We start from the raw sequence: 18,410 nt of genomic DNA, 5'->3' as shown, positions 1-18,410 counted from the left end.
TAGTAATTCATTAAAAATGAATTTAAAATATAAAGAAGAAAGGATTTTCCAAGACAAAATACATTTTATCTGATAGCATTCTGTTCTCTCTTTTCCCTCCTTCCCTCCCTCCCCCCATGATATATCCAATATTCTTACTTCCAACAGGTATGTAAAATTTTATAGACATTTGTCAAGGACTGATTTTAGCTGAGATAAAATAGTTTTTAATGACTGCTGATTAAAGGAATTAAGATGAATATTGAATTTTCTCCATAAAATATTAGTACCAATGCAAGATAAATTCATGCTGTAGGAGATTTCACCCACAGAAGGACACTTCAAATGTTTAAACATCTTAAATTTGTATGCTACACTACAAAAGTATTAATGTTGTCTCTGTTGCTAAAAAGTAATTCAAAAGGAGAGAAAATATATTATGGCCTTACATTTTTTTTCTTTATAAACATTTTAATATTTATTGATTCTTAAACCTTAAAGACATTAAGTCACAGAAAAGCTCAACTATTAAAACAAGGATTGAATCTTGATATTTACAAAAGTTCAGGTATTATCTGAGGCTGGATAATAGAAGAGCAGAGATAAATTTCTTGGAAATGCCGAAGAGAGCACCATGTGTTTTAGGTCAGAGACTGACTACGTGTTATAGTGCTGCATTTTGTTTGAGGATCAATACCATGATGTTTGATATTTGCCAGAATGCCCATGTTCAGCTTGACCCCCAAACATCCTAGCAATTAATTTTTTACAGTCTGTACTTTTTACTGTGGATTTCATTGTGGAGACAGACTTCACTGTCCAACCACATGTGTGTTTAGGTCTTTCTCTGTCTTTCTTGAAAGGATTTGTAATTATAAAATGTGGACTATGCATCTTACTGTGCAAACTTTATCATTATAAATAGCAAAAATTAAGATTTGGCATTTAATGGTGCTTAGAATAAGCTGCCAATGATGGGAATTTTCATATTTAAAAATCTTTCTCCACAGAATTAGTCTTTTCTTATCACATAGATCTAATACAGAGTGTTGATTATTTCCTGGCTCAGCTCTAGACATGATCTCAAAGCGAATTTCTGGTTTTGGGGGGAAATGAAAGCATGTTTCATTTTTCCTAACATTTTCTTTGTAAAAATAATAAGTACATAGAATTGTGATGTTAAATCTCTCTATAAAACTAACATGGTTCTAACGTATTTTCAGAAAGCATTTCAGTTTTCTTTAAAGACTTTCAGTTTTCTTGTTTCAGTTTTTCCTCAGTAGACCTTCATTCTTCCTAAAGTCACTGCAAGTAATATTTAGTTCATTTAAATATACAGACTTTTTCTATTTGCTTAAAAGAAGCAAATTTTTATTTACAAAAGGGAAGAAAATAGCTCCAAGATAAAAGCACATAAATATGTAGAAGCTCCTGAAAATATTACTAAACTTGTTGAAGACAAATTTTTTAAAAGCGAAATTGAGTATAGATCTTACTAAAAAAAAATCCCCAAACCATCAATGTAAATCTTTCCTAACCTCTTTTAAAGAGATTTATCTGAGATTTTATTTCTAACGGAATTATTACAGGTTGGTTTCATTGGTCTATTCAGCATAGGAAAATGCATAATGATAATTTCAGAGACAAATTTTCAGTATTCAGTAGGAATTTAACGGGGCTGATGAGTTCCAGTCAGTCTTTTAAGATGAGAAACAGTTGTATGACTAGGAAGGTGCTGAAGTGAATCGGTCTCAAAATCCCTTCAAAGAGCTCTGGTCCTCAAGTCTCCATATGTCCCAAATCGCTTTGCAGTTTGACCAAAAAGCTGCCTCTTCAAAGACAAATTTTACATTTTCCTCTGAAGAGTCATTGGTAAAATGCATAAACAGCATTGGAAGCAGTGGTCCAATAAGACTATCATGGTCCCTTCTTGCCCCCACCTCCCAAAGAAATGCCTGGGAGTTACTGGGATGTACAATTGGACAGCTTACTCCCTTTCCCTTTGCTTCAGGTCCTGTGCTCTTCCCTGTACTGGGACACAGCCCAACTCTAAAAGGGATCGTTGTCTTCACTATTCTGCTGTTAGCCACAGAGCCCCAGGAGGAACACCTCCTGTGAAATGGGAGATGTGGGTTCAAACATTCATCTTATGGACTGAAGATGAGTTTCACAGCCACAAAGCAATGCTTTGTCATGCTGGTGCTTAACTGAACTTCAGGAAATGCTGGAAAAGTGAAGGAAGACAGGGCTCAAAATCTGCCTCCCTCTTGAGCACTTCAAATTGACTGGTTTAGACTTATCCCGTGTTTGTGCTGGACAATAGGAATCTCACTTTAGTAATTTACGTTTTCATTCCTGTTTAACATGTTAGAAATTTTAATGTTCAAAACAAGTTTGCAAACTTTACTATTCGAACCAGAGATCTATGCAGTAATTGAAACAGTCTAATTTATAATTTCTATGTTCAAGTATACCAAGACTTAAACTAGTTAGTTCTGGATGGAATAATTAAATCAGCTACAGCATAAAACAATGCTGTATATAATGAAGTGTATTGAATAAATAAATGTAATGAAGTGTACTGACAGCTAGATGCTATTCGTAAAGCATTTCTTAAAAAATATTTTTGGCATATAGAGGATATTTATTGCCAGAAAGGGTCACTGCAATAATAGGAAATTAGCAAGACACCTTATTAGAGGCTGCAAGGAAATGAGATGATTTTAGATATGTTTCTCTCACTATTTCATTTATTTCTGTGGTTGTATGAGTTACAATGTTTGTGATTTTGCTGATAGCTCAGAGAAGATAGGTATAATTCAGTATTCACAATGAAAATTGTAAGTGAGGTGTAAAACTAACCATAAGTTCTTTCTCATTGTAATGAAGATCCCGTGTATCTTTGATTTTTATGAAATATTCACAATAGTATTGTATGTCGACCAGCAAGGCAATCAAATCTCAATTATTCACATGTTAATATTATTCTCTCCCTTTGAATTTCTGCAGCACGTTTTCCTGACTGCTTATTTGAATATGAGAGAACCCACCAGACAACTACTTTTCTTTGTGTTATAAAAATATTGTAAATTTGCATTGCAAAGAACAACTACAAGAGAGAAACATTCAATGTCCTATTCAAAGTCTGTTTAAATTAGTGCATAGCAAAACTGGGCATAAATAAAATGAGAATTTTTATTAAATAAAAAAAGGAATGGTACACTAAATCCCATGTTAAAAGGCTAAACAATAGAGGAATACAGAGTGTAGTACTCTGGTGTTTTGAAAACAGTTGTGCTGGTAATAATTAAAGAGTTTTGTTGTGTATAATTTTCATGCAAGTCTTGCCTGGCAGAAGATTTTCTGTAGATTTTGTCCCCTTGTCATTTTTATTATTAGTGTGTCCATTGTGCCCAAACGTACTAGCTGAGGTCACATCATTGTGTTAGAAGGTATATAAAGGTACATTGAGAGACAGCTCTTAGTCAAAAAAAAGCAAGTCTGAAGTCTAAAAAGTGGAAAAAGAGGCAGAAAAATGTGTCTTACTGAGAGTCATATGGCAGGCTAGAGAAAGAGACAGGTCTACCAGCCAAGTCTACTGCTTTCTAGACCAGTGGTCTTACTTGTGAGACACTACCTCTGTGAGTTTAGTAAAATCAGTTCAGCTACACAGCTGATAAATGTACACAGCTGACATCAACAAGATGCTAAGAATTATATAAGGACAGATACAGCTTTTTTGCTGGATGTTCACAAAGATGAACACAATACTGTCCATGTTAATTTTCCCCAACGGAAGTGGTATTTGTACACTGAAATGTTGTGCATCTTGGCACCACAGGGGATGCCAGTGGTCCCCTGTTCACCAGCTACTTGACTGCATTAACTTTTATCTTTATGCCTAGCTACTCTGCCATGTTACCTCTTCAGTTTGGGTCATTAGGGTTCTTTAAGCTAACATGGCTATGCTATTGTCACTTTGATTCCTGTGTAAATATAGTTATATCTAAGATGGGTTTAAACTTGCTAGTTCTCAGACAATATCAGCAGTCTACTTTATGCCAACATGGAGCTCAATGTGCATTATATTTATGTTTTGTAGGTGGTTTATCTTCAAACTATTATGGTAACAAGTGTACTATTATGACTGTTCACAATATTCAGGTTACCTATATATAGACATGACTTTAACATCCATGATCTTCACAGCAATCTAGAAATATACAGTATTGAGTCTGTCATATGGTAAAGCTCAGAGGCTTTTGGTCAAGGCAGTTTTCCTGGTTTTCCATCATGAAATTTGTGCATGTATACAGTATCTTGTGTTTCCAGAATGTATTTAAAATTGATAAACTTACAAGAAAACATATTTTTTCTTGTTTTCTACAGTGTTTTCTCTAAATGTTGTAATATGAATCTGTCATATTAAGTTGTTAAGCAAGTGAAAGCTATTTGACTGATAGCTCCACTGCATGCATTCTTTTATAAAGCAGACCGTTTGCTAGGATGTGGGAGAACTGGCCACATGTCTCCGTTGTGCGTTCTTACCTGAAGGGTGGGGTTTGGATCCTGTGTGATGGAGATGGTCGAAGTGCTGATGGCTGTGGCTACGACCATTTTGTTCACCAGGAATTGTGTGGAGTTCAGTAACAATGGTTTCTTTTTTTGTCAGTCTAGCTTAATATATGGTAGCTATTGATTTAAAATACAAAACTTCTGCCAGTTAGTGTCAAGCTTTAGGTGTCCAGAATAGAGGTCATTATTCCTTTTCATCTTGAGAAATGAACTGAGCTTTAACTGTGAGCAGTATTTAACTGGATTCTCTTCTTGCCTGAGCTGTTACTGTGATATGATCAAACATATGAACAGGTTAAAAAATAGTAACATAATTCTTAGCTGTAAGAGATGGCCTATATTTGACTGCTGTCTAAATGACCTCCTTCTTACAAAATAAGTTTTCACTATGTAGAGGTATGCATATTTTTGACATTTCTGTTGTCTAATACAGCTAAAGAAAACCCATGTCCCTCATGGGACAATTTCTTTCATTTTACCTCCACCTAAGCAAACTGATGTGAATGGAGGGACCTGCTGGCAGGTAGAATTTGCATACATGTTAACAAAATCAGGTGTACTTCAGAAGTGGGAGGTGAGATGAACACAAAAAGTGAGGTTTTTTTCTTTTGCCAAATCTTTCCCAGGAATGATATGGATGTTTCCATTTGAGATATGCCAGGATGCATTTAGACTTGTGACCTCAGAGGAAAGAGCACAGCAGCAAGCAAATCTGTGTTCCTATAATTAAAGAAGATTGTTTTCATACTTTTTAATTCTAGGAACATAAGCCACTTGTGCTTCACCTGTCTTTTCTCTTTTTCTTTTTTGTACTGAATTAATAGGGAAAATTGTTCTGACAGAAACATATTGATTGCAGTAAAGAACTGTATGCTACCTGCCCTGCACTCCTCACAATGGTCAATGATATTTAACTGCTGAGAAATGTGCTCTGCCTGACACTTACCAAACAAAAGCAGAGTTGTCTTTCATTGTTAGAGTTTGTTCTCTACATGGCCTTGAATGTTCGTTTCTTTGGCATAAGATAAAGATTCATTCTCTTGCTTTGCAGTTTCTAGATGGCTAGGTACTTAAAAAGTCAATACTGAATTTCTAAGCAGAAATCCACATATGATTACAGTAAAAGTCCACTATCACAGCATTGTATTAAGAGATGTATTGGTATATTTTATGTCTATAAAAATAAGAAGTTTTAATTTGACTTATCAACAGTATTTTAAAATGTGCTACCTTGGTTTTATTGATAATCATTTTTAGAAAGTATAAGCCTTCTGCGTCTAGGTTCATCCTAAGTGAAAAATGAAAAGTGAATTATTGATGGAAAAATCATCCAAAGTCAGGGATACCTGTATGCTTTGAAACATAATTCTCTTTGTTCTTTATTTAAGGGTTAAAGCCAAGTGAACCAACCATGACCGGCAAAACACAGACCAGCAACGTCACCAATAAGAACGACCCGAAGTCCATCAACTCCAGAGTCTTCATTGGCAATCTAAACACAGCCATTGTCAAAAAAGGCGACATTGAAGCAATCTTTGCAAAGTATGGGAAAATAGTTGGCTGCTCAGTGCACAAAGGTTATGCGTTTGTACAGTACATGAGCGAGAGGCATGCGAGGGCTGCAGTGGCGGGAGAGAATGCCAGGATCATCGCAGGGCAGCCACTAGGTAAGGGCTTGTTCATATAATTGAAATATTGTTTTCTCTTTCCTTTCTATTTGAAATATCATCTGCTGCTGGTGCCTTGGAGACTAGTAATTACATTTTGCCATTGTTCCATCTAAGCGTATTTCTAGGATGTTGGATCTGGCAGAATTTTCAAAGTATTAGATGTTACCTAGATATTACAAAATGTTTAGTGCTATAAACTGCTGATTTATTAAACACATCACTTCTGACTGCTTTATACATCTCTGTGTAATCCCATTGCAGTGAACATGAGTATTCATGTGAGGAAAATATAAGTATTTTCTCTTAGATTCTAGTTAGTAGGTTTAATGTAATATAACAAGACTCATCTAATAGATGTTGTTATCTTGCATTTAATGAGTTTAAAATAATATCCAGCCCAGTGGTATGTCGTATTTTATACAGAAGCAAAAGAATGAGTTTTGTTAGTCCTTGAAATTGTACCAAATCAAATTGCAATGCTGTTATTTATTTAGAGAAGTTTATTATGAAAAACTTAGTTTGAAGTTATTCCCGCATAATGTTGTGGACACTGTTCATCTGAACTCCAAATTAAAAAAAAAAAAAAAAAGTGTAACATTTTTATTTTCTAGTGCTTTGTCATGAATGCTTATGTAAGGCCCAGTTGTTTCTTATTGCAAGTGTTACCACTGAAAGCTATTTACATTTAGATATGGAGGCTGTCAATGATAAAATCATCTGGAGTACAGTACTAACCTCATCTGTCGTATATATAGTAATGATAGACAGTACAGCAAGCTGTTTGGTAGGAGCCAAAGATCTTTCACTAGATGTCTGAACTATGTTGCTCAGATCCAAACCCATGTGTGTAATGGCTATGTCAGGAGAAGGTGAAGTGTAGCTAGTGCTTTGGTTGTAACAAGACATAAAGAATGGATATGGCTTATTCATTTTCAATTTCTCAGGCTGTGGAAATCTGTTTTTCTGATTATTTGTAGAAATTGACGTATTTGTGTTAGATGGGTTGTTGTTTTGTCACAGTTGCTCAACAGTAATTTTAAGTTTTATAACCCCTGTATTTTGGGTTCAAAAGAAAAACAGATTAAAGAAATCCAATTACATTTTAGGGGAAATTACTTTACAACTTTTTTAGGAATAGTTATATATATGAGTGAAATAAAAGAACTTAAGTGATAAAGCAAGGCAGCAAAGTCAGTCTGTGGGATGGCATTATTAGATGTTTCCTGGAGCAGTGGTCTCCGAGCAATAGGCCATGTAATGCCATCAGTGCATTATTTACAGCTCCTTGCACACTGGTCTGACCAGATTTTTTAAACTGTGTTTTCCTAAGGCAATAGATCTGTTATTACTATGACTACTGTTGCTAGTCTCTTTTAGTATTCCTTGTGGCATCTATAATATACCAAGTGCTTTGTACAAGGAGATGCCCTTGCTGTACTCAGAGTACTTTTGTGCTTTGTATAGAAGGTAAGTGAAGTTGTAGAAGAAATTAAGGGACCAATAATTACTTGAATTGTTCAAATCTTTTAATAATAACAAAAAGTTTATTCAATACTGTTTCAACTGTATAATCTTAAAATACTTTGATTATTCTGCAAAGTCTTGTGATGGCATATTTCATGCTTCAATTCCTGATGTATCAAGGAATATAAAGAATAAGCAAGGTGAAATTTTATTTTAGCTATTCCAAACTTCATTTACTCTTTCTGTGTATGAAATGCAGTTGTCATTGGTATTGTCTGACAAACAAAATGAGTTTGTAAAAGTGGTACTTCTCATTAGACAAACTATTTCTATGAATTCTTTTTATTAGCAGTAGACATTAACAATCGCCTCAAAATAATGAGGAGCTGATAGACAAAATCTTCTTGGCATTATGACCCAGAAGAATAACTTAAGTGAAAATTGTGCATTTGAATGGAATGAAGTAACAGGTATACTCATTACTGTGAAACTACTCAATGAAAAAAGACTTTGTTCTCTGCCTTAAGAGCCTTGCATTCTGAAATAAACAGAACATATGATTTTATATCAAGTCAAGGTACGGAAAGGGGACAAGAAAAGCCTTTTACAGATGTACAAATAAATTTGATTAGCATAGCTGAATTTTATTTTAAATGGAATTAGAATATATTAGTAATATAATGAGGGCTGGATGGTAGTCAGTTTTGGAAAGCTGTTTGAACAAAGGAATATTTGAAAAAGATAACCCCATAGTATATGCCTGATACTACTATACACTCGAGTACTCAGTACCTCACAAAAGAAGGAATGACATAAGAAGACTGCATTATTAATCTACATTAGTTCTTTCATGGTTTTGGCAAACTGATCATTTATGTTAGCTCCTGTCTTCTATGGAGTCCTGCCATTCAAAATTATATCTTCTACAGTACCTTTATACATGAGTTAGAAACTGTTAATGTGTATGCAACTGAAATTAAAAATTGAACCTGTAATTTCCTATAGCTGTGTACAGTGCTGCACAATTCACTGAACATACTGCTGCAATTCCCATCCAGTTGTAGGCAATGGAATCGCATTAATGGTGTGCATTAGAGTCCTGTCTAAATGTTTCTTCTGAGGTGGAGTCCCAAAGTGTTAGGGTCCATAGGTACATAACAAGGCATTTTGTTTAACAAATTCCTCAGAAGTACAAATCTAAAGCATTGGTAGTGCCCTCAGTCTTGCCAGCTTCCTGTGGGTCATTATAATTGGCCTGCTGGTCTCCTTGGACAACTTTCAAGGTCCTACCAATGTGTTTGGTGGCCAGTGATGTGTAATGGCTATGCCATGGATATTGTAACTTCAGGGAAATGGATTTCATGAGCTGTGTGGTTATTTCCAAGTTTTCTGTCCCATGAAGTCCAACATGCTCTGAAAAGCTGTGGGGAAGAGATCGTAAAGGAACACAAAAAAACATGCTTAAAAAATGTATTGCTATTATTGTGAAGTTCAGTGAAGTTTCTTGAAGTGATATTATATCTTCATGGGAATAACATGTTTTCCTGGCCCACAGCAGGGCAGGGACAGGTCAGTATTGAGAACAGGAGTCTACTTCACAATTATTATTTTGTGAATTACTTCAGGCTGGAGCCAAGAAAATGTTCAAGTTGGTCTAGGACAAAACTGCATGTTCCCAGTTGTGGGAAAACACCCACATAATCCCCTCTGCTGTATCACCTCAAAAGTTTTTCATCCATTTAAACACATCTACGAGTTAGAGAACATTTGCCCATATTTGCCTCCTTGCCACACAGGGCAAAGAGATGGGGTGAATAGGAATTATTCTGAGGAAATACCGAGTCTATCCATAAGCTTTACCAAGGATGATTTCACCCCACTGTGATAACAGGAGGACTAGAGACCTGCTTGCTCCAAAGCAAATGGTGCAAGTCCCTCATTGCAGCTGTGGGCTGAGAAGCGAGCTGCAGCAAGAATGAAACTTTTGGGTACATGATGGAGAATACAGTTCTTCACCTGATGTTTTCTCCTGCCTTTGTAGTTCTTCACAAGGGTCACAGCAATGATATTTAACTTTTTTATCCATTCAAACACACATGAATTCTGTGAAGCCAAATACCACGTAAAAGGCATTTAATGTTCTGTAAGCTTATATTATATATTCCTGTTTACCTTATGCATTTGGCAAATATATGTAACAGCTTCCATCTAAAATTCTGGTATAGCTATCATAGCAACTTCTACATCATAATGTCCCTTTGATTTGCTTGGTTTATAGTTCATAGCCTTATATTTTATAATTATATGATCTAATTATTTTTCCTCTTTCATGCACATTTTTCAACCACCGTAATTCCTTTAACCTCAGAATATGTTTTGATTTGCACCAGAATAAGAGTTGAGCCACCTCACAGGCACCTTGAGAAAGCAAGTTAAATGCTGCAAGGCTAGTACTTTTGGTCTCTTCTGTTGCTTTCTTTAAGACATCATGGAATGTCACTCTTGGATGCTGAGAAAAAGGAAAAAGGTTACAGTACCAAGAATATGAAAGACACTGTAGTTCTTCGGTTGATGCCCTTTTTAACTAATAAATTAGTTCCACTGTAGCTTCAATCCTGTTTTGTTGCTGTAAGTATTATTCACGTATGTCTGCCTTCAGGTCTAAATTAGATGCAGTCTCCGAGTACCAAGTGAGTGCATATTGACATGTAGCCTAAGGTAAGATGGTGGTTGCAGATAATTATTTTGGGTGACATATTCTATTGCACATCCTTTTGAGAAGCACAGAAGCCCTGCAGGGGCTTTCTAAATGATGACTACCCAGTAGAAAACATCCAAGGAGAAGAGCAGGTAATAAAGAGAGTCTTTAGAGAGACTCAACATATACCTTTGTTGTAAATTGAATTGATGTGACAATTGGGCTGTTTTTCCTTTTGTTTCCCTGGCCTCTACTCAAAACAGATCTTCTCTATTTTATATTTGTAATGTCTAGCAACACTGAGAGACTTAACTATATATTTGCGGAACTAGGACTTTCCAGAGTGAATCAATTCTTCACCTCAATCTGAAAACCAGACAACATTAATTATGTCATGAATGTTTGTATATAAAAAGAATAAATACTTATGCTGCTTTACTGAACTCATGTATGAAAAATTCACTTTGGCATGAAAAATGACAAACCTATAAAAATTTCCTTGATGGCTTTAAATCAAAGGTATACTAACAAAGGAAATTCAAAACTGAATTAGTGATTGTTCAGTTCTAACTTTGCTATCAGCCTTCAGTCAGTAGCATGCAAGTACAACAATCCTAGAAGACATTCATTTGTACGAGCATAACTCATGACTTATTGAAGCAATCCTGTTACTCTTACGGACCTACCTGCAGCTACCATAATAGCAAGATATACCTATGCAGGATAACAGGAAAGCAATGTTACCTTGTTTTAAAGTGTATAGTGGATAAGCAACTGGAAAGGTTCCTTATTTTGCTTCTGGCAAGTCTGTAAAGACTGAAGTTTTAATGTGGGTCAAAACATTCCAGCCAAGGACAATGACTGCCTTAGAGAAACCCCAAAGATTGTACCAATACAATTAAAAAGTGGGAATGTTTTGGTATTTTAACATCTATTTTAATGAGACATTAAAAATAAGATATATTACATACATGTAATAATTAATTATATATTAAAAATTTATTTCAAGTCTTATACTTTTAAAAGATTGGATATTGCAAGTTCACATTACTGGACCAGAAAGGGCAATATGCTTCATAGAAAATTCTTTGGCTTGTCATAACTTTTGCAGATGAATTTTAATGTTTTGTACTTATCAGCATTGCACCATGAGTAAATAATCTAAGAGCTGTAACTCTATAATATGCATGTAATTATCTGTGCAAGTAAACCTTAGATAGCAAGGTATTTAAGTCTTGATAAGTCATAATAACTATATATTGTATGGTTTTCAACACTTAAATGTTGTACCTCAAAGAATATTGTATTCTTCTGGTCTAATAATCTACATTTTTCTGAATAGTGTTTAAGCAAAAGCAAAAACACACATGTGAAATGCTGTATAAGGAATTATCATTATCATGTAAGTTTAAACAAAAATATATGTTTAAATGCACAAATACTTGAATAAGCAGAAATTATTTATCCATAAACCTATCCACAAACCTATAAAACCCATGAGATGCCATAAATGTTGGCTTATTGTAGGGATGGCTTTTAAATTTGCTGAACTCATATAGCTATTTGCTGAATACCTTCTCAATCGAGATCAATTACTATTGTAAAATAGCTGTCAACATCAGGGCCAGGTTTTGAGAAAGTTTATTTGATCCAATATTTTTTATGTTGAAGAAAACATAAAGTAATGATAAAAAATAAATTTAAATACTAAGTGGTCTTCTTACAAAAGCAAGCAAACAAACAAACCCCACAAGAACTGTGTATATGTAGTCATGATGAAAGTAATGCCTTTGATGTCTCAGGAACGTAGAGTGAGACTAAGGATATCAACTTGTGCTGTCTTTATTAAAGTCTTTCCCACTATATCACATTTTAGTCAATGTCCTCATCATCCAGCCCTCAGGAATGAACAGAGTATTACAGAACTTCTGAAAAATTATTAATTAACCTTCCACAGCTTAGTTCAGAGGTTGTTAAATTTTACCCACTAGAAATGACGCTTTAATCCTATTTCAATCTGTTCCTATATTTGGGAACCAGTGTAATCCTGTCTCAGCCTGCTCCTGCATGCAGGAACAGGGACCCTGTCTAAATCTATCACATAGGTCTCCACCTTGATGCCTACCCATGCCCTTGTGGTCTCCGTGCAGCCTGTGTAACAGCAGACACTAGTGTCAAGTCTCACTGTAGAGGACCTTGGATACAACCACTGATCATTGCTCATGGGCGTCTTCTGATAATGGATAATTTCCATATGTCCGTTCCCATTGCACACTTTGGTGTCTCCCAATACTTTTATACCTTCTATTGTTGCATCAGTAAGGTTCATTGTGGCTATAGCCTACAGCCATAGCAGCAGACTATGCTACAGCAGTATAACGCAGCTGTCTTTCCTTATGCTCTTGAACTCGAAAAGATTATTAACTCTTGTTGTAACTCCACAGTCCTGTTCGTTGTGGGGTTTTTTAATCAGTATTTTCTCATCCTATAGTCACATTGATGTGAACCATTTGAGATACTATCCATGCATATATATATGCCAACCAAGCAACTCATATAAAGGAAGGAAGCGTTCTTTTTAACAATTGTCACTCTATCCATGGTTCAGGGCAGAACACCATTGCACAACTGATGTATGTGTGTTCCAGACGAGCAAGCTGAATGTTTCATCGCATAACAAAAATCCATATTTTAATGGAATGAGCCATTTCATTAGATTGAGAATACCTAGAATAAGAGTTAGTTTTACTCCCTATATCTTACAAAATGTTCTATTTCCCTCTTAGTGGGACTTGGTCACTCTAACTCATTATGAAAACTGAAACTACAATTTAGAACTGACTTTACGGCAGAATTAAAACTTTTTCATGTTCAGAAAAGTAGCAAGTGTATATTAAGAAAATAGTTTAGCTATGAGGTGAACTCATGAGAGCAAAGCTTTACTTTTTGATTACCTGGGGTCTCCTCCTGTGAAATTCTTCATATATTCCTAAACTATGATAAACTAAAATTTGCAAAGTGGTGCCTGGCACAAGGTTTTGTACTCTGAACAGCCTTATGTCAGCTCATGCAAATGTTATTTCCTCCATCATAACGCCAAGAATAATGATCTGATCACTTGCCATCAACAACTGTTATTGAAAAAAAAAACTTTCCTTCAAGGCTGTATACAGATGCATATTAAGATTCACTTAGTCTTCTGCATGGCCAGCTCATCTTTAAAATAATGGACAAGGTGTTGTTATGGGATCTTTCTATGTCCTTCTCTGCTGCTTGACATGCCTCTATATAGCATAGGGTCTCACTTCCATTAAATGCTACTTTTTTAATCATTTCATCCTTGGGTTTCATAACATGCTACACTTTAAGTCCCTCAAATCTGCTTGTGACAAATATTTACATGTTCATGGGTCTGATATATCCATTGTAATTTTGTAAGTAAGTGCTTTTCAAAACCTTTAGACAATGTTACTTCAAAGCGCCCAGGACTTCAACCTTTACTCCATGCATATCTTGATGAGATTTTTTTTAGCAAACAATATCCAGTAGTTCCTTCTTGATTTGAAGATAACTATGCTTTATTTCGGTTGCAGCTCTGTAAGAAGTTACAAAAATTGTTTTCCTTTGCGGCAGACAAAATCCTGTACCTTTTCTTAAATATACTTGCTTTGATTAGTGACTGCGGGGATCATTAAAATCTGTATAGCTATTCTATAATGTTTTATTCTGAACTGTCACAGCATGCAGTGATAAAACCACTGTTATGATAGGTTCTCTCATAACATTTGTCTCAGTGTCTCGTGTGGGACGTACTGTATAAAAAGAAGAATTACCTCTAGGATGCTCTGCAGTTTTTGGTTTTGTTGTTCTAGGAGGTCTCATGTTGTCTACAGCTTCACTTCTTTGCTTGATCTAGCTTGATTCAGTTTGGTAGACTATCTTCCATGCATTTGGCTTCTTTCACTTCAAAAAGAATCTTACCTGGACTGAGTTTGATATTTTCTTCTTGATCATTTGACAATACCTGCTTCACTATCTCATCATGTACTGCTGGAGTTGTGCTCCTAAGCTAATACCATGTCAATTGGTTTTGTATGTATGCCTGCAATATCTCCATGTTTTCTCATGCTTTTGTTAAAACATTACGCTTGCTTACCTTGCTCCAAAAGGCATATGGAGAAATTCATATCTGCTCCAGGGTGTATGGAAAGTACCTAGGTCAGCTGATTTCTCATCTAAATCTGACTTGCCAATATTTATCTTTCTAATCTGCAATTGGAAGTATGGGGATTTTTTTACCAGGTATTCAGCACTGAATGGATGACAGGACAGACTAATGATATTTTAGTGTATTGCAGAATCCAGGCAAATCCCAACCCTGCTATTTGTCTTTTGGACTATGACTGTTAAACCTATGAAATAGCTTTCCCTCCCAAGACATCACTCAGCTGTTTGGAGGAGAAAGTATAGCAAATATTCCTCCTACCAGAATACTGATGTGGCAGACAAAAATCCTTCACCTGGTCATAGTCTCAGTTCATGGAGGTAGCTCTTTAGCGTGATGAACTTTTAGGATCACTCTTCCTCTGTTTCTTTCCCTTCTTAACAGTAAGGTCAGCTAAAATGCAAATTTTTTGTTTGTTTGTTTAGCTTAACTGAGACAAGAAATGCTTGTGAAGGCATATTTGCTACCCAGATTTGATTTCATGTCTTAAGCCTACTTTCATTTCACACCTAAGGAAAATAAAGCAGAGGAAATCTGTTTATTTCTCATCAAGGGTCTACCTCAGGTTTCACACTTAATCCTACAATTCTTTCAAGGATAGACAACTTCATCAGCAAAACTGTGTAAATCATGTATATGGGGGAAAAAATAATACTGCCACTTTATTAATAACTCAATTATTTTTCAGCACTTCATACAAAGTGAAATTCACAGGTGAAAAAAGGGAGATTTGACAAATCACAGAATCACAGAATCATATAGGTTGGAAAAGACCTTTAAGATCATCGAGTCCAACCGTAAACCTAACACTACCAAGACAACCACTATACCATGTCCCTAAGCACCTCATCCAAATGTCTTTTAAATACTTCCAGGGATGGCGACTCAACCACTTCCCTGGGCAGCCTGTTCCAATGCTTGATAACCCTTTCAGTGAAGTAAAATTTCCTAATATCCAGTCTAAACCTCCCCTGGCGCAACTTGAGGCCATTTCCTCTTGTCCTATCACTTGTTACCTGGGAGAAGAGACCGACCCCCACCTCTGTACAACCTCCTTTCAGGTAGTTGTGGAGAGCGAGAAGGTCTCCCCTCAGCCTCCTTTTCTCCAGGCTAAACAACCCCAGCTCCCTCAGGCACTCCTCATAAGACTTGTGCTCTAGACCCTTCACCAGCTTCGTTGCACTTCTCTGGATGCGCTCCAGCACCTCAATGTCTCTCTTGTAGTGAGGGGCCCAAAACTGAACACAGTATTCGAGGTGTAGCCTCACCAGTGCTGAGTACGGGGGCACGATCACTTCCCTAGTCCTGCTGGCCACGCTATTTTTGATACAAGCCAGGATGCCATTGGCTTTCTTGGCCACCTGGGCACACTGCTGGCTCATATTCAGGCGGCTGTCAACCAACACGCCCAGGTCATTTTCTGCCTGGCAGCTTTCCAGCCACTTTTCCCCAAGCCTGTAGCCTTGCATGGAGTTGTTGTGGCCCAAGTGCAGGACCTTGCACTTGGCCTTGTTGAACCTCATACAATTGGCCTTGGCCCATCGATCCAGCCTGTCCAGGTCCCTCTGTAGAGCCTTCCTCCCCTCAAGCAGATCAACACTCCCGCACAACTTGGTGTCATCTGCAAACTTACTGAGGGTGCACTTGATCCCTTTGTCCAGATCATTGATAAAGATATTAAACAGAACTGGCCCCAACACAGAGCCCTGGGGAACACCACTTGTGACTGGCTGCCAACTGGAGTAAACTCCATTCACCACCACTCTTTGGGCCCGGCCATCCAGCCAGTTTTTTACCCAGCGAAGAGTACACCCGTCCAAGTCATGAGCAGCCAGTTTCTCCAGGAGAATGCTGTGGGAAATGGTGTCAAAGGCTTTACTGAAGTCTAGGTAGACAACATCCACAGCCTTTCCCTCATCCACTAAGCAGGTCACCTTGTCGTAGAAGGAGATCAGGTTGGTCAAGCAGGACCTGCCTTTCGTGAACCCATGCTGGCTGGGCTTGATCCCTTGGTTATTCTCTACATGCCGTGTGATGGCACTCAGGATGATCTGCTCCATCAACTTCCCCAGTACCGAGGTCAGACTGACAGGCCTGTAGTTCCCCGGGTCCTCCTTCTGGCCCTTCTTGAAGATGGGCGTCACATTTGCTAATCTCCAGTCAGCAGGGACCTCCCTGGTTAGCCCAGACTGCTGGTAAATGATGGAAAGGGGCTTGGTGAGGACATCTGCCAGTTCCTTCAGTACTCTTGGGTGGATCTCGTCAGGCCTCATAGACTTGTGAGTGTCTAAGTGGTGTAGCAGGTCACTAACCATTTCCCCCTGGATTATGGGGGCTCCATTCTGGTCCCCGTCCCTATCTTCCAACTCAGGGGGCTGGGTACCCAGAGAACAATTGGTCTTACTATTAAAGACTGAGGCAAAGAAGGCATTAAGTACCTCAGCCTTTTCCTCATCCTTGGTCACTGTGTTCCCTCCCCTGTCTACTAGGGGCTGGAGATTCTCCTTAGCTCTCCTTTTGCTGCTAATGTATTTGAAGAAGTATTTTTGTTATCTTTTACAGCAGCAGCCAGATTGAGCTCTAGCTCAGCTTTGGCCCTTCTAATTTTCTCCCTGCACAGCCTTGCTACACCTTTGTAGTCCTCTTGACTTGCCTGCCCCTTCTTCCAGAGGTCATAGACTCTCCTCTTTTTCCTGAGTTCTAGCCAGAGCTCTCTATTCAGCCAGGCCAGTCTTCTTCCCCGCCGGCTCGTCTTTCGGCACCTGGGGACAGCCCACTCTTGTGCCTTTAGGACTTCCTCCTTAAAGAATGTCCAGCCTTCCTGGACTCCTTTGCCCATTAGGGCTGCCTCCCAGGGGACTCTGTTGACCAGTCTCCTAAACAGGCCGAAGTCCGCCCTCCAGAAGTCTAAGGTGGCAGTTTTGCTGACCCCCCTCGCCGCTTCTCCAAGTATCAAAAACTCTATCATTTCGTGATCACTCTGCCCAAGACGGCCTCCAACCATCACATGGCTCACAAGTCCTTCTCTGTTCGTGAACAAGAGGTCCAGTGGGGCACCTTCCCTAGTTGGCTCCCTCACCAGCTGTGTCAGGAAGTTATCTGCCACACGCTCTAGGAACCTCCTAGACTGTTTCCTCTCTGCTGTATTGTATTTCCAGCAGACATCTGTTAAATCGAAGTCCCCCACAAGAACAAGGGCTAGCGATCGTGAGTGTGCTTTGAGGCTTTTCACTGGCATTTCCCTCTTGGCTCCTATTGCCTCAGTATCCCCTAGCTCAGCTCCGTTCGACTTCAGCTGTGCCCCAGCGTACCCCGCACATCTCAGAGACACAGGCTGAGTGCCCTCACTGGCACCCTCTCCCTCTAACCGTGGCACGTCGTCCCTCAGCTTCTCTTGGGCAAGCCTGATATTAACCCCCTCCCCTTTCGAGTCTAGTTTAAAGCTCTGTTGATGAGCCCCGCAAGTTCCTGAGCAAAGATTCTCTTTCCCCTTTGAGAAAGATGAATCCCATCAGACGCCAGCAAACCCGGTGCTGTGTAGGCCATCCTGTTGTCAAAAAAAACAAATCCGTGGCGATGACACCAGCCATGGAGCCATGAATTGATAGATTGGGTGTCTCTGTTCCTTCTAGTGTCACTGCCCACAACTGGAAGGAGAGAGGAGAAAATAACCTGTGCTCCAGAGTCCCTTACTAGCCATCCCAAGGCCCTGAAGTCTCTTTTGATTGCCCTAGGACTTCGTGTTGCAGCTTCAAATGGGGTGCTCAAATTCTACATTACTGCTCCTCCCTCCTCAAAA

General features: G+C 38.1%; 1 protein-coding gene across 1 annotated transcript in view; it reads left to right on the top strand.

The window, feature by feature from the left end:
* RALYL (RALY RNA binding protein like) overlaps positions 1 to 18,410 on the top strand; it is a 407,383-nt gene that overhangs the window by 190,271 nt on the left and 198,702 nt on the right. Inside the window, exon 3 of the mRNA XM_072851214.1 lies at positions 5,943 to 6,221. Coding sequence (XP_072707315.1) covers positions 5,966 to 6,221 — 256 coding nt within the window. The 5' untranslated portion in view covers positions 5,943 to 5,965. The remainder of the gene's footprint in view (positions 1 to 5,942; positions 6,222 to 18,410) is intronic.

The sequence above is a fragment of the Ciconia boyciana genome, chromosome 2, assembly GCF_034638445.1.
Source record: "Ciconia boyciana chromosome 2, ASM3463844v1, whole genome shotgun sequence".
In the NCBI taxonomy this organism is placed as follows: Eukaryota; Metazoa; Chordata; class Aves; order Ciconiiformes; family Ciconiidae; genus Ciconia; species Ciconia boyciana.
Note: the sequence above shows the minus strand (reverse complement) of the source record. Positions and strands in the feature narration are given on the sequence as shown.